The sequence below is a fragment of the Gigantopelta aegis genome, chromosome 11, assembly GCF_016097555.1.
Source record: "Gigantopelta aegis isolate Gae_Host chromosome 11, Gae_host_genome, whole genome shotgun sequence".
Lineage (NCBI taxonomy): Eukaryota > Metazoa > Mollusca > Gastropoda > Neomphalida > Peltospiridae > Gigantopelta > Gigantopelta aegis.
The window spans coordinates 24,317,368-24,330,320 of record NC_054709.1 but is presented as its reverse complement, the minus strand read 5'-3'; the positions used below and the strand labels follow the sequence as shown (position 1 = coordinate 24,330,320).

General features: G+C 39.9%; 1 protein-coding gene across 1 annotated transcript in view; it reads right to left on the bottom strand.

Annotated features, from left to right (window-relative positions):
• LOC121385436 (metalloprotease mig-17-like) overlaps window positions 1-11,253 on the bottom strand; it is a 26,232-nt gene extending 14,979 nt beyond the window's left edge. The window contains exons 1-5 of the mRNA XM_041516115.1: window positions 11,166-11,253; window positions 9,364-9,453; window positions 8,375-8,523; window positions 2,148-2,288; window positions 557-721 (exon numbers count right to left, since the gene is read on the bottom strand). Of these exons, the coding sequence (XP_041372049.1) occupies window positions 557-721; window positions 2,148-2,288; window positions 8,375-8,523; window positions 9,364-9,453; window positions 11,166-11,198 (578 nt within the window). The 5' untranslated portion in view covers window positions 11,199-11,253. The remainder of the gene's footprint in view (window positions 1-556; window positions 722-2,147; window positions 2,289-8,374; window positions 8,524-9,363; window positions 9,454-11,165) is intronic.
• Between the last annotated feature and the right edge of the window lie 1,700 nt (window positions 11,254-12,953).

The window sequence follows — 12,953 nt, the reverse complement described above, 5'->3', positions numbered from 1 at the left end:
CTTAACCTGAGCAGAAACTCTTACTGTCCTAACTTGAGCTGAAATGCTTACTGTCATACATTGGTCTGAAACACTTACTGTCTCAACTTGAGCAGAAATGCTTACCGTCATACATTGGTCTGAAATGCTTACTGTCTTAACTGGAACTGGAAGCCTTACTGTCATAACTTGAGCTGAAATGCTTACTGTCTTAACCTGAGCAGAAACTCTTACTGTCCTAACGAGCTGAAACACTTACTGTCATATATTGGTCTGAAACGCTTACTGTCTCAACTTGAGCAGAAATGCTTAGTCATACATTGGTCTGAAATGCTTACTGTCTTAACTGGAACTGGAAGGCTTACTGTCATAACTTGAGCTGAAATGCTTACTGTCTTAACCTGAGCAGAAACTCTTACGGTCCTAACTTGAGCTGAAACACTTACTGGATATAAGTCCTGAAATGCTTACTGTCATAATTTGAGCAGAAATGCTTAGTCATACATTGGTCTGAAATGCTTACTGTCTTAACTGGAAGTGGAAGGCTTACTGTCGTAACTTGAGCTGAAATGCTTACTGTCTTAACTTGAGCTGAAACGACTTGGCTGAACACTTGGAGAAAGTCCATAGGTGCTGTCTTCTGCTCCTATAACGTGGGTAAATCAAAGAAGCCCACATCACATATCCATAATTCGATTTACAGGACAATGATGTCTCAGTACCATCGTGGGCGCTGTTTAAGCTGCAAAAGATGTTTCATCGGTTATTAGCAGCCAGAATTATTTTATAGGAACCTTTCCACAGACAGAAACACCCCTCACATATCATGGCCTTTGATACACCAGTTGTGGGCCACTTGGTTTGGACGATCCAAGCACCTCGGATAAATGCTCTAGCGATAAAGCTGAATGCTGCAATATCACCACAAATATCATAATCACCAAAACCACCATAACCACCACCAGCAATACCATCATCACCATTGCCATAATAGTCATCTAAATCTTCATCTTAGTCTTCAACCATAATGATCGTCATCATTACCATCATCATCATTATCATCATCACCATCGCCATAATAGTCATCTAAATCTTAATCTTAGTCTTCAACCATAATGATCGTCATCATTGCCATCAACATCATTATCATCATAATTTTTTTCTCTCGTTCCAACCAGTGCACCACAACTGGTCAAAGGCCGTAGAATGTGTTTTCCTGTCTGTGGGAAAGTGCATATAAAAGATCCCTTTCTGCATTAAGGAAAATGTAGCGGGTTTCCTTTGTTGACTACGAGTCAGAATTACCAAATGTTTGACATCCAATAGCCGATGATTAATTAATCAATATGCTCTAGTGGTTTCGTTAAAACAAATTTCATCATCATCATCATCATCATCGTCCATCATCATCATCACCACCACCACGATCATTATCATCATCACCACCACCACGATCATTATCATCATCACCACCACCACCATCATCATCACCACCACCACCATCATCACCACCACCACCATCACACCACCACCACCATCATGATCATCATGATAATCACCACCACCACCACCATCACCACCACCACCATCACGATCATCATGATCATTACAACCACCACCACTACCACCATCATCATCATCATCACCGCCATCAGCATCATCATCACCACCATTATCACCACCACCATCATCATCACCACCACCACTACCACCATCATCATAATTATCACTGCCACGCCATCATCACTGCCACGCCATCATCACCACTACCATCATCATCTCCACACCATCATCACTACCACTATCATCATCATCACCGCCACTACCACAATCATCATCACCACCACCACCATTATCATTATCATCATCACTATCACCACCACAATCATCATCACCACCACCATCATTATCATCAACACCACCACCACCATCATCATCATCATCACCACCAACATCACCACCACCATCACCACCACCATCATACATCATCACCACCATAGTCATATCATCATCACCACCATCACCATCATCATCATCATCATCACGAACACAATCACCATGAACAGGATCATCAACTTCATCGTGTTTATCATCACCACCAGCTGCAGTATCAGCATCACCATAGCTATCATCATCATCGTCATCATCATCCATTATTATCGACTTACCTATGCCCCAGTTCATGAGCTGCTACTAATGCGACCGTGGAATGACGAAAATCTTCCACAAGGGACACGGCTAAATTACGACAGATAGAACCCCTGTAGGCGATACCGACTACTGATGGGCTAGACCTCTCCAGATTCTTTCTGTAAAACAATTAGTGACAATAAACAGAGGATATTAAACGAGTTACCAGTTATTATGTCCAGAATGAAATCATTTTCACTTGTGACGAGCTTTAGCTAGTGAAAAATGATAATTATTTCACGAGGGACATTAATTTAACAAGTGACTGGTACCGAATTTGTTATTCTATTTATTACACAGCTTTGTTTCCTCTAAAAGCCTTTTTTTTTCTTCTTCTTCTTTATACGTAAATGTACATGCAGTCTATAGAAACGATGTAAACACTGTCCTGGGTGTTGCTTTAGCTTCCCAATAAGCTTCTTTCTGTAAAACAGTTAGTGCAATAAATAGAGGATAAAAACCATTGTCTTTCTATATACGTAAATGTACATGCAGCCTATATAGAAACGAGGTAAACACTGTCCTGGAGTGTTGCTTTAACTTTGTATTGTAATCATGTTCTTAAATAATTGTGAAAAACTAATCATTAAATTGTCTTTGAGTCTATACTTTACGGCAATCTGATTGGTCCTGAGGTACTTACATTTTTGCGTTGCATATATGGATGAACCGAAAACATTAATTTCACGCCTACACCCTCCACCCACGCTGACTTGCTATACTTTTGTGCAACTAGCCGGATTATTCAGGCTATCATACTGAGATATTTTGAAGAAAACACACGTTAAAGATACAAAGCAATACAATTTGACACAGATACCACGTAATAGTACACTGTTATTACACGATAACTTCATGGGAAATGCAATTGCAGAGTAGACACGAATACGCACTGATGATAAACCTAATCGCTAATGAAATGAGACTCGGTCGGTGACCAAAGAAATGTTGGAAACTTCACGTCTGAAACTTACTTGTAAGAGTTGACGAAAATTAAACGGTTCCATCGACAGTGTAAATGTTTGACACGTTCCCTTCATTCACATTCATAAAATATAAGCTAAACACAAATTGGACCATTCCTTCCAATATAACAATGGCGGGGGGGGGGGGGGGGGGGGGGTCATTCAAATGTTACGTAACGTTCGAAGGGGGTGTGTGGGTGTAGCTCTAAACGTTGTGTGGCGTTACAGTGAGTGAGTGGGTGTATTTAACAGCATTATGTAACGCACTTTAAAAAAAGAAGTTTATTACAAAATTAAAACAACAAAAAAAAAAAGATTTCATAAACGGTCTGTCACGACAACAGTGTTTTTTTATCGTGGGTAGTTATAGCTAGACATATTAGGGGAAGCGGAAGTTGGTTCTATATTCAACATTCAACATTTAACATTCAGGATTGAATATTTTTTTCTGAAATATGCAGTTAACACTCTTTATAAACCTACAAATCAAATACCGGTGTATGTTCTTAAAAATATAATGAATTTAGGGTGGCTTAGGAACAAATAGAGAATAATACATGAATGGCCGTTAGGTACCATTTATCTCACAGTGAGTTCTTTTAAATTATATCTAATGAGCGAAAGCGAGTTTGATACGTTTTTAAACAACGAGTTGTGAGATAAATGGTATCTAACGGACACGAATGTATTATTCTATTTCTTACATATCCTAAAAGAAAACCCAGGTTTTAAGCAAATTTTAACATCTTTTTCGACTATTTATTTACAACCGTTGCACTTGTAACTAACTTACGCGTCACAGACACATGATTGTCAGGTTAACTATACTTCACTATATTTCCACCGTGTTGTTTTTGATTGGATGCTTGGCACTGGTGACCAGGGCCCCTTTCCACGAAGCGATTTTAGCGCTAAAGATCACCATAAATGTATATGTTAGCTGTGCAGTTACGGTAATCTTAGGTCTAAGATCGCCTTGTGGAACGGGGTCCTGGTCATCACCAACGGGTGTGTAATAAAATATAATATATAGAATAGCTCAGAAATAAAGCAAAACACTATGATAGTATAGGAAATAAATAAATGAACGCACAATTGTGTGTGTGTGTGTATATATATATATATATATATATATATATATATATATATATATATATATATATATATATATATATATAGAGTGCACAGTGTACAATCAAGCTACCCACATTTTAAAACTAAAAATAGAATGTTTATCATATGATAAACAAGTGTTCAGTAGTGCACACCCAACCCATAAATAACAAACACAGCGTGGCTCAGGGGCAACTTTCAAGTTAATGCCCAATCATAATATACTCTTCAAAAAAGTAGGGGAACCTGAAATATTTGACTCCCAAGCGAACTAGCAATGAGACTAGACGTGAATTCGTGCTCTCTCAACCTACCACCCACCCCCCCCCACACACACACCTGGGGGGATTGATGGCTAGCTATGGCTTGCTGTTGGAATACCGCGTCGCGTACACCGGGTCACCGTGACCTTGGTGTACGGGGACGCGGTTACAACCAAGAGGAAGAGGACAAGGAAGAAGAAACGTGCGCCAGGGACAGCTCAGGCGGGGACAAAGCTGGTGGCTCAACCGTCAGCGGCGGTCCCGTCTGCGTCGCTGCCCCCACCACGACCAATCCAGACGGAGCGGAAGGAGGCGATTCGTCAACCAACCGCACCGACTGTACAGAAGCGGAAAGAGGAGCAACTACCCAGTGCACCACGGCCTGCATCACCTGTTCTCGCACGTCGCTCATCAGCGTCGAGACCCCCACCCACGGGGGACTCCGCGATGGCGACATTGGATGTTGGAGTTGCCAAGCGGAAGGCCGTGACCCCCCCCCCCCCCCCCCCGGGGGACCAACCAGCCAAGACGCGGCCTCCTGCTTCTTCCAGGGACGAATGGCAGCTCGCGAAACAGAAGATTAAGAGTCAGTACGCCAAGTACGTGATCGGTGACATCTCGGATCCCTACAAACTGCCAGGCGGGATCCAAGAGGAAGAGTTTAAGACCTTCACGGATGGCACCCAGATCGCCATCCACCCTGGGGATCTACGGGGAATCGGGCAGGTCCTGGTCATCACCTCGCGCCGGGATGGCTTGTACAGACAGGGGATCCTCTACAAAGAGATGGACAACCACACCGTCCACAGGATCATCAAGATCATCGCCGACTTCAGGAAGTTGGTGCCCCACTTCAACAAGAGCTACATCATCTCCTCCCCGTAGACGCCAACCTTAACTAGGACAGGTAACCTCCTTTTTTGGGCTTAGTTGGACTTTAAACATTTTTCGATCGAGCACACGTTAAACATACAAAAGCAATAAATTGTGACTTATGTTTACATTTTTTTATACGATAAATAATGGGAAATGCAGTAGCAGGTAGACATGAATACACACTGATGATAAACCTAATCGCTAATGGGACTTTGGGACCAAAGTGTTGGAAAACTTCACGTCTGAAACTTACTTCAAGAGTTGACTTAAAACGGTTTCGACAGGTAAATGTTTGACACGTTCCCTTCATTCACATTCATAAAATATAAGCTAAACACAAATTGGACCATTCCTTCCAATATAACACTTATGTGGGGGGGGGGGGGGGGGGGGGGGTGGGGGTTTAAATGTTACGTAACGTTCGAAGTGGGTGTGTGTGTGTGTAGCTCTAAAGTGAGTGGGTGTATTTAACAGCATTTGTAACGCACTTTCCGTTTATTACAAAATTAAAAAAAAAAAAAAAAAGATTTTAATAAACGGTTTTTCAGTGTTTTTTTATCGTGGGTAGTTATAGCTAGACGTATTAGGGGAAGCGGAAGTTGGTTCTATATTCAACATTCAACATTTAACATTCAGGATTGAATATTTTTTTCTGAAATATGCAACTCTTTATCTACAAATCAAAGCCGGTGTATGTTCTTAAAAATGTAATGAATTTAGGGTGGCTTAGGAATAAATAGAGAATAATACATGAATGGCCGTTAAGTACCATTTATCTCACAATGAGTTCTTTTAAATTATATCTAATGAGCGAAAGAGAGTTTGATACGTTTTTAAACAACGAGTTGTGAGATAAATGGTATCTAACGGACACGAATGTATTATTCTATTTCTTACATATCCTAAAAAAAAACCCAGGTTTTAAGCAAATTTTAACATCTTTTTCGACTATTTATTTACAACCGTTGCACTTGTAACTAACTTACGCGTCACAGACACATGATTGTCAGGTTAACTATACTTCACTATATTTCCACCGTGTTGTTTTTGATTGGATGCTTGGCACTGGTGACCAGGGCCCCTTTCCACGAAGCGATTTTAGCGCTAAAGATCACCATAAATGTATATGTTAGCTGTGCAGTTACGGTAATCTTAGGTCTAAGATCGCCTTGTGGAACGGGGTCCTGGTCATCACCAACGGGTGTGTAATAAAAGATAATATATAGAATAGCTAAGAAATAAAGCAAAACACTATGATAGTATAGGAAATAAATAAATGAACGCACAATTGTGTGTGTGTGTGTGTATATATATATATATATATATATATATATATATATATATATATATATATATATATATAGATTATATATAGTGCACAGTGTAAAATCAAGCTACCCACATTTTTAAAACTAAAAATAGAATGTTTATCATATGATAAACAAGTGTTCAGTAGTGCACACCCAACCCATAAATAACAGCGTGGCTCAGGGGCAACTTTCAAGTTAATGCCCAATCATAATATACTCTTCAAAAAAGTAGGGGAACCTGAAATATTAATGTTAATATCAACTATTAGACCGAACATACGTTTTGATCACAGACATCCTAGTAAAAAACGTTCAGGTCTGTTTATCAACACACCGAAACACATTCCATAGTTTGCACGTGCATCACGCAGTTCCCCGTACACGTGCATGGGGTGTCATTCTCGATTTTGACAATTTCCAGGAAGGTCGATTAATCATGGTGGAACATTATTTCTGTCAATCGTTTTCATTCTGTTGATCATACAATTGTTATTGTTTTGTGTTTAGTCATTTTTATTGTTTGAATTTGCGATTTACTGATAAAAAAACGTCAACTTTCAAATTTCACTTCTGACCCCAATCGTCCTTCGAGATATTTGGTGGTCATAAAACCTACTGTAATACTGAACTACCGGTTGTAATGTTTGCCCAATTAATTCACTATTATCACATAACCATTCCCCACAGCTAATACACCTTACAATTTTGGCAATTGTAAATTTTTATTAGAGTATATATAGTACACCACACTCGTTTACAGCCGAACAATTTTGGAGCTAAAAATATAAAGTTTATGAATTCTACAGATCCATCATCATCTATGGAAATGTGAAAAACCTAGGGTGGCTAAAGACTGTTTGCCAACGTGACGCCCCATTAAAGGTCGATATTCAGAATGGACTTACGATTGTGAGACAAAACAGAAAGTCTATCATATGACAGTGGTGTATTCAACAGTGTACATTCAACCCACAAATAACAAACACGGGGTGGCTCAGGGGCAACTTCCCACGCCCCATCCATATACGTGTATAAGATACACAGGGTAAAATCAATATACCCACAATTCGGAAACTAAACTCAACTACATTCTATTTTTAGAAGCCCTGATATGTCCTCAACTTGAACTAACTAGTCACAGAGAAGAAAATAGGACCCACTACTCATTTGAGGGTCACTATCCTAAAACTATAATTTGTTTCGTTGACGTTAGGCCACAATCGACACCCTCTCAACATTATTATAGTCCATCCCACGGGGAACGCCGTTTTTATACTATGGAATTTACTACAAGTTATTTATGTTTGAGACGATTGATTTGTACATTGCACACAAACATAGTATATTTTTGTTATTTCCACAACACTACTGCTTTTCTTATTGCGTCAAATCAAACTGAAATGATTTACAAAAAAACAACATGTTTATAGAACGATGGGACGGGCTATAAAAACATCTGGGACGAGTTGGGTATAGGACTGAGAGACAATCAGAGGCAGCAGATGTTCCAGAAGTGGGACAATTCCAGTAGCAGAGTTGCAGAGTTCCTTATTGAAATAGTGGTGTTTTATGGGACTTTGTTTTATCGTCCCCACCCTCGGGGACTATAAGTCCACCAGCATAAACGTTGACCAAGTAAATATAATATTTAAAAACATAAACAGAAAGGGTTTCTTACCCAGTGAATCCCATGTAGTGATCAGCCTGTGGAATCGTGAATGTAGTCTGACCATCAATCCACCATCTGAAGCTAGACAGAGAAGGCGAAGCGTCCAGATTGCCGTTACTCTTCAGGTGTTTTGTAACCCACGGCGCATTAGCCGCGGTCTGCAAACAAAGAAATAGAAATTAATTATTGAGAGAGAGAGAGAGAGAGAGAGAGAGAGAGAGAGAGAGAGAGAGAGAGAGAGAGAGAGAGAGAGAGAGAGAGAGAGAGTGTATAAATATCTATATATTGTATATTGTATGTCGGGCTTGAATATTACATATATAGATATTAACGAACTGGCGCAGGGGATAATTGAATAATTTCTGGCCTCACAATTTGTCCCATGCTGTTGCTGAGACTCGAGCTTGCGACACCGAGTCGCCCGCATCTTGCAGACTATCGGCTATCAAGTCATTCTTCGGAAAGAAAAAAAGAAAGAAATGTTTTATTTAACGACGCACTCAACACATTTTATTTACGGTTATATGGCGTCAGACATATGGTTAAGGACCACACAGATTTTGAGAGGAAACCCGCTGTCGCCATTACATGGGCTAACCTTCCGATTGGCAGCAAGGGATCTTTTATTTGCGCTTCCCACAGGCAGGATAGCACAAACCATGGCCTTTGTTGAACCAGTTATGGATCACTGGTCGGTGCAAGTGGTTTACACCTACCCATTGAGCCTTGCGGAGCACTCACTCAGGGTTTGGAGTCGGTATCTCGATTAAAAATCCCATGCCTCGACTGGGATCCGAACCCAGTACCTACCAGCCTGTATACCGATGGCCTGCCACGACGCCACCGAGGCCGGTCTTCGGAAAGAATACTATTTAACCGAATCATATGCATAGGGCCTAAAAGCTACGCGATCGATCTCGCTTACGTATATGAAACAGTGGACAAACCTGGCACTGGCTAGTATGTATTATGTATGAATATCTATATAGTTTAGTTACCTCTACAATAAGCAGCCCCAGTGGGTAAATATTTATTTCCAGTCTCGGTGTCAGTGGTATATCGGCAACAGACTGGAAACGAAAGTTTATCTGAAAGTAAATAAATAAAGTTAAAGTTTGTTTTGTTTAACGACACCACTGGAGCACATTCATTAATAAATCATTGGCTACTGGAAGTCAAACCTTTAGTACTTTTGACATATAGTCTTAGAGAGGAAACCCACTACATTTTTCCATTAGTAGCAAGGGGTATTTTATATGCACCATCCCATAAGCACACACCATGACCTTTGATATACCAGTCGTGGTACACTGGCTGGAACGTGAAATAGCCCAACGGGTACAAAGACGGGGATTGATCCAAAGACCGACCGCGCATCAGGCGGACGCTTTACCACTGCACTACATCCCGCACCCGTAAAAATAAATAAATAGATAGATAGATAAATAGGTAAATAAGTAAATAAATAAATAACTAAAGTCTCGATTTTAAAAATGTGATTACTATTTATGTGAAGATTACTTATTCAGTTGAAGCTTTTGTTTGTTGTCTTTAACGACACCACTAGAGCACATACCGGACCGGTTCAGCTATCCCTGTGTATTTAATCTGTTGTTTAATGACACCACTAGAGCACAATTATACCGATTCAGCTATCCCTGTGTAATATTAATAAAATCTATCACCGTTGTGAGGTATAGATACGGTTATTCCAACCCGAGGGACAAAATGTTGTTTCTGATGACCGAGGTTTACAAAACATTTTGTCGCGAGGGTTGGAACTGCACAACGGTGAATGATTCTTTTTCTTGCCCATTTAATTTCAGTAACAAAATTTTTTTTTTTTATAAGAGACGGTTTGTTTATTGTAGAACGATTCGTAAACATTTTACCTACAAACTCATTTAATCATACGCGGGGAAAATACAGTCATTTTGTCCGTCGGGTGTGCAAAAGCTGGATAACCCTGTCCAGTGGGCAATATAGAGTCATCCGGTCTTTAACCTGCTGTTTAACGACACCACTAGAACATATACCGATTCAGCTAACTGTGTAATATAGAGTCATCCGGTCTTTAACCTGCTGTTTAACGACACCACTAGAACATATACCGATTCAGCTAACTGTGTAATATAGTGTCATCCGGTCTTTAACCTGCTGTTTAACGACACCACTAGAACATGTACCGATTCAGCTAACTGTGTAATATAGTGTCATCCGGTCTTTAACCTGCTGTTTAACGACACCACTAGAACATATACCGATTCAGCTAACTGTGTAATATAGTGTCATCCGGTCTTTAACCTGTTGTTTAATGACACCACTAGAGCATATACCGATTCAACTATCCCAGTGTAATATAGTGCCATCCGATCTTTAACCTGCTGTTTAACGACACCACTAGAACATATACCATATCGATTAGCTATCCTTGTGTAATATAGAGCTATCCAGTCTTTAACCTGCTGTTTAACGACACCACTAGAGTACATACCGATTCAACTATCCCTATGTAATATAGTGCGATCCGGTCTTTAACCTGCTGTTTAACGACACCACTAGAGCACATACCGATTAGCTATCCCTGTGTAATATAGTGTCATCCGGTCTTTAACCTGCTGTTTAACGACACCACTAGAGCACATATCGATTAGCTATCCTTGTGTAATATAGAGCTATCCAGTCTTTAACCTGCTGTTTAACGACACCACTAGAGTACATACCGATTCAACTATCCCTATGTAATATAGTGCGATCCGGTCTTTAACCTGCTGTTTAACGACACCACTAGAGCACATACCGATTCAGCTATCCCTGTGTAATATAGTGTCATCCGGTCTTTAACCTGCTGTTTGGTTTCACTTGGGAATTTCGCTATCCATCTGTAAATGAAATCAAACACGCAATAAGAAACATCGCAAGTACTGCTAAAGCAACACACGACCCCTACCGGGACCCTATGTTCAACGGTTCAAAATTCCATTGCTTGACAGAGTTGTGGCCCTTCAATAACCTCGCGTAAATGTCAAACAGCATCTGGCCATAACGACACATGGTAAACAAATATACAAAATATCAGCTCAATGTCTCGAGGCATATATATATATAAAAAAAATGAAAACAAACAAAACAAACCAAAACAAAGCGAAAATAAAATAAAACACAACAAACAAACAAAACAAAACAAAACAAACAATAAAAACAAAAGAGGCCGGGAGACTATGTGGTATGTGTCGCTTAGAGGCAGAGAGACAGACTGATGGACGGACGGTTAAAGTTTGTTTTGTTTAACGACACCACTAGAGCGGACGTACGAAGAGGAAATAAAGTCCATCCTCGTTGGACCAGTAGGGGAACTGGTAAAGAATGGTAAGGAATACTAGTAATTAAAGAAATGTGTTGAATGTTTGTTTTGTTTAACGACACCACTAGAGCACATTGATTTATTAATCATCAGCTATTGGATGTCAAACATTTGGTAGTTCTGACATAGTCGAAGAGAGGAAACCAGCTACATTTTTCCATTAGTAGCAATGGAACTTTTATATGACAGGATAGCACATACCACGGCCTTTGATATACCACCGTGGTGCTCTGCATAGAATGAGAAATACCTTCACGAGCCCATCGACAGGGCTTGATCCCAGACCGACCATGCAACAAGACCACTGGGCTACGTCTCGGTCAGAATAATTAACTACGCACCGATATGCGATAGTAGTAGTCTAGTAGAAGTAGCAGAAATAGTAGTAGTACTAGTAGTAGTAGTAGTCTAGTAGTAGAAGTAGTAGTAGTAGTCTAGCAGTAGTAGTAGTAGTAGTAGTAGTAGTAGTAGTAGTAGTAGTAGTAGTAGTAGTAGTAGTAGTAGTAGTAGTAGTAGTAGTACTAGTAGTAGTAGTAGTAGTAGTACTAGTAGTAGTAGTAGTAGTAGTAGTAGTAGTAGTACTAATAGTAGTAGTACTAGTAGTAGTAGTAGTAGTAGTAGTAGTAGTAGTAGTAGTAGTAGTAGTCTAGTAGTAGTAGTACTAGTAGTAGTAGTAGTACTAGTAGTAGTAGTAGTAGTAGTAGTAGTAGTAGTAGTAGTAGTAGTAGTAGTAGTCTAGTAGTAGTAGTAGTAGTAGTAGTAGTAGTAGTAGTAGTAGTAGTAGTAGTAGTACTAGTAGTAGTAGTAGTAGTAGTAGTAGTAGTAGTAGTAGTAGTAGTAGTAGTAGTAGTAGTAGTAGTAGTAGTAGTAGTAGTAGTAGTAGTAGTAGTAGTAGCAGTAGCAGTAGTGGTAGTAGTAGTGGTGGTGGTGGTAGTAGTAGTAGTCTAGTAGTACTAGTAGTAGTAGTAGTGGCAGTAGTAGTAGCAGTAGTGGTAGTAGTAGTGATGGTGGTGGTAGTAGTAGTAGTAGTAGTAGTAGTAGTAGTAGTAGTAGTAGTAGTAGTAGTAGTAGTAGTAGTAGTAGTAGTGGTGGAGGTAGTAGTAGTAGTAGTAGTAGTGTAGTAGTAGTAGGTGTAGTAGTAGTCTAGTAGTAGTAGTGGTGGTGTGGTAGTAGTAGTAGTAGTAGTAGTAGTAGTAGTAGCATTAGTAGTAGTAGTAGTAGTAG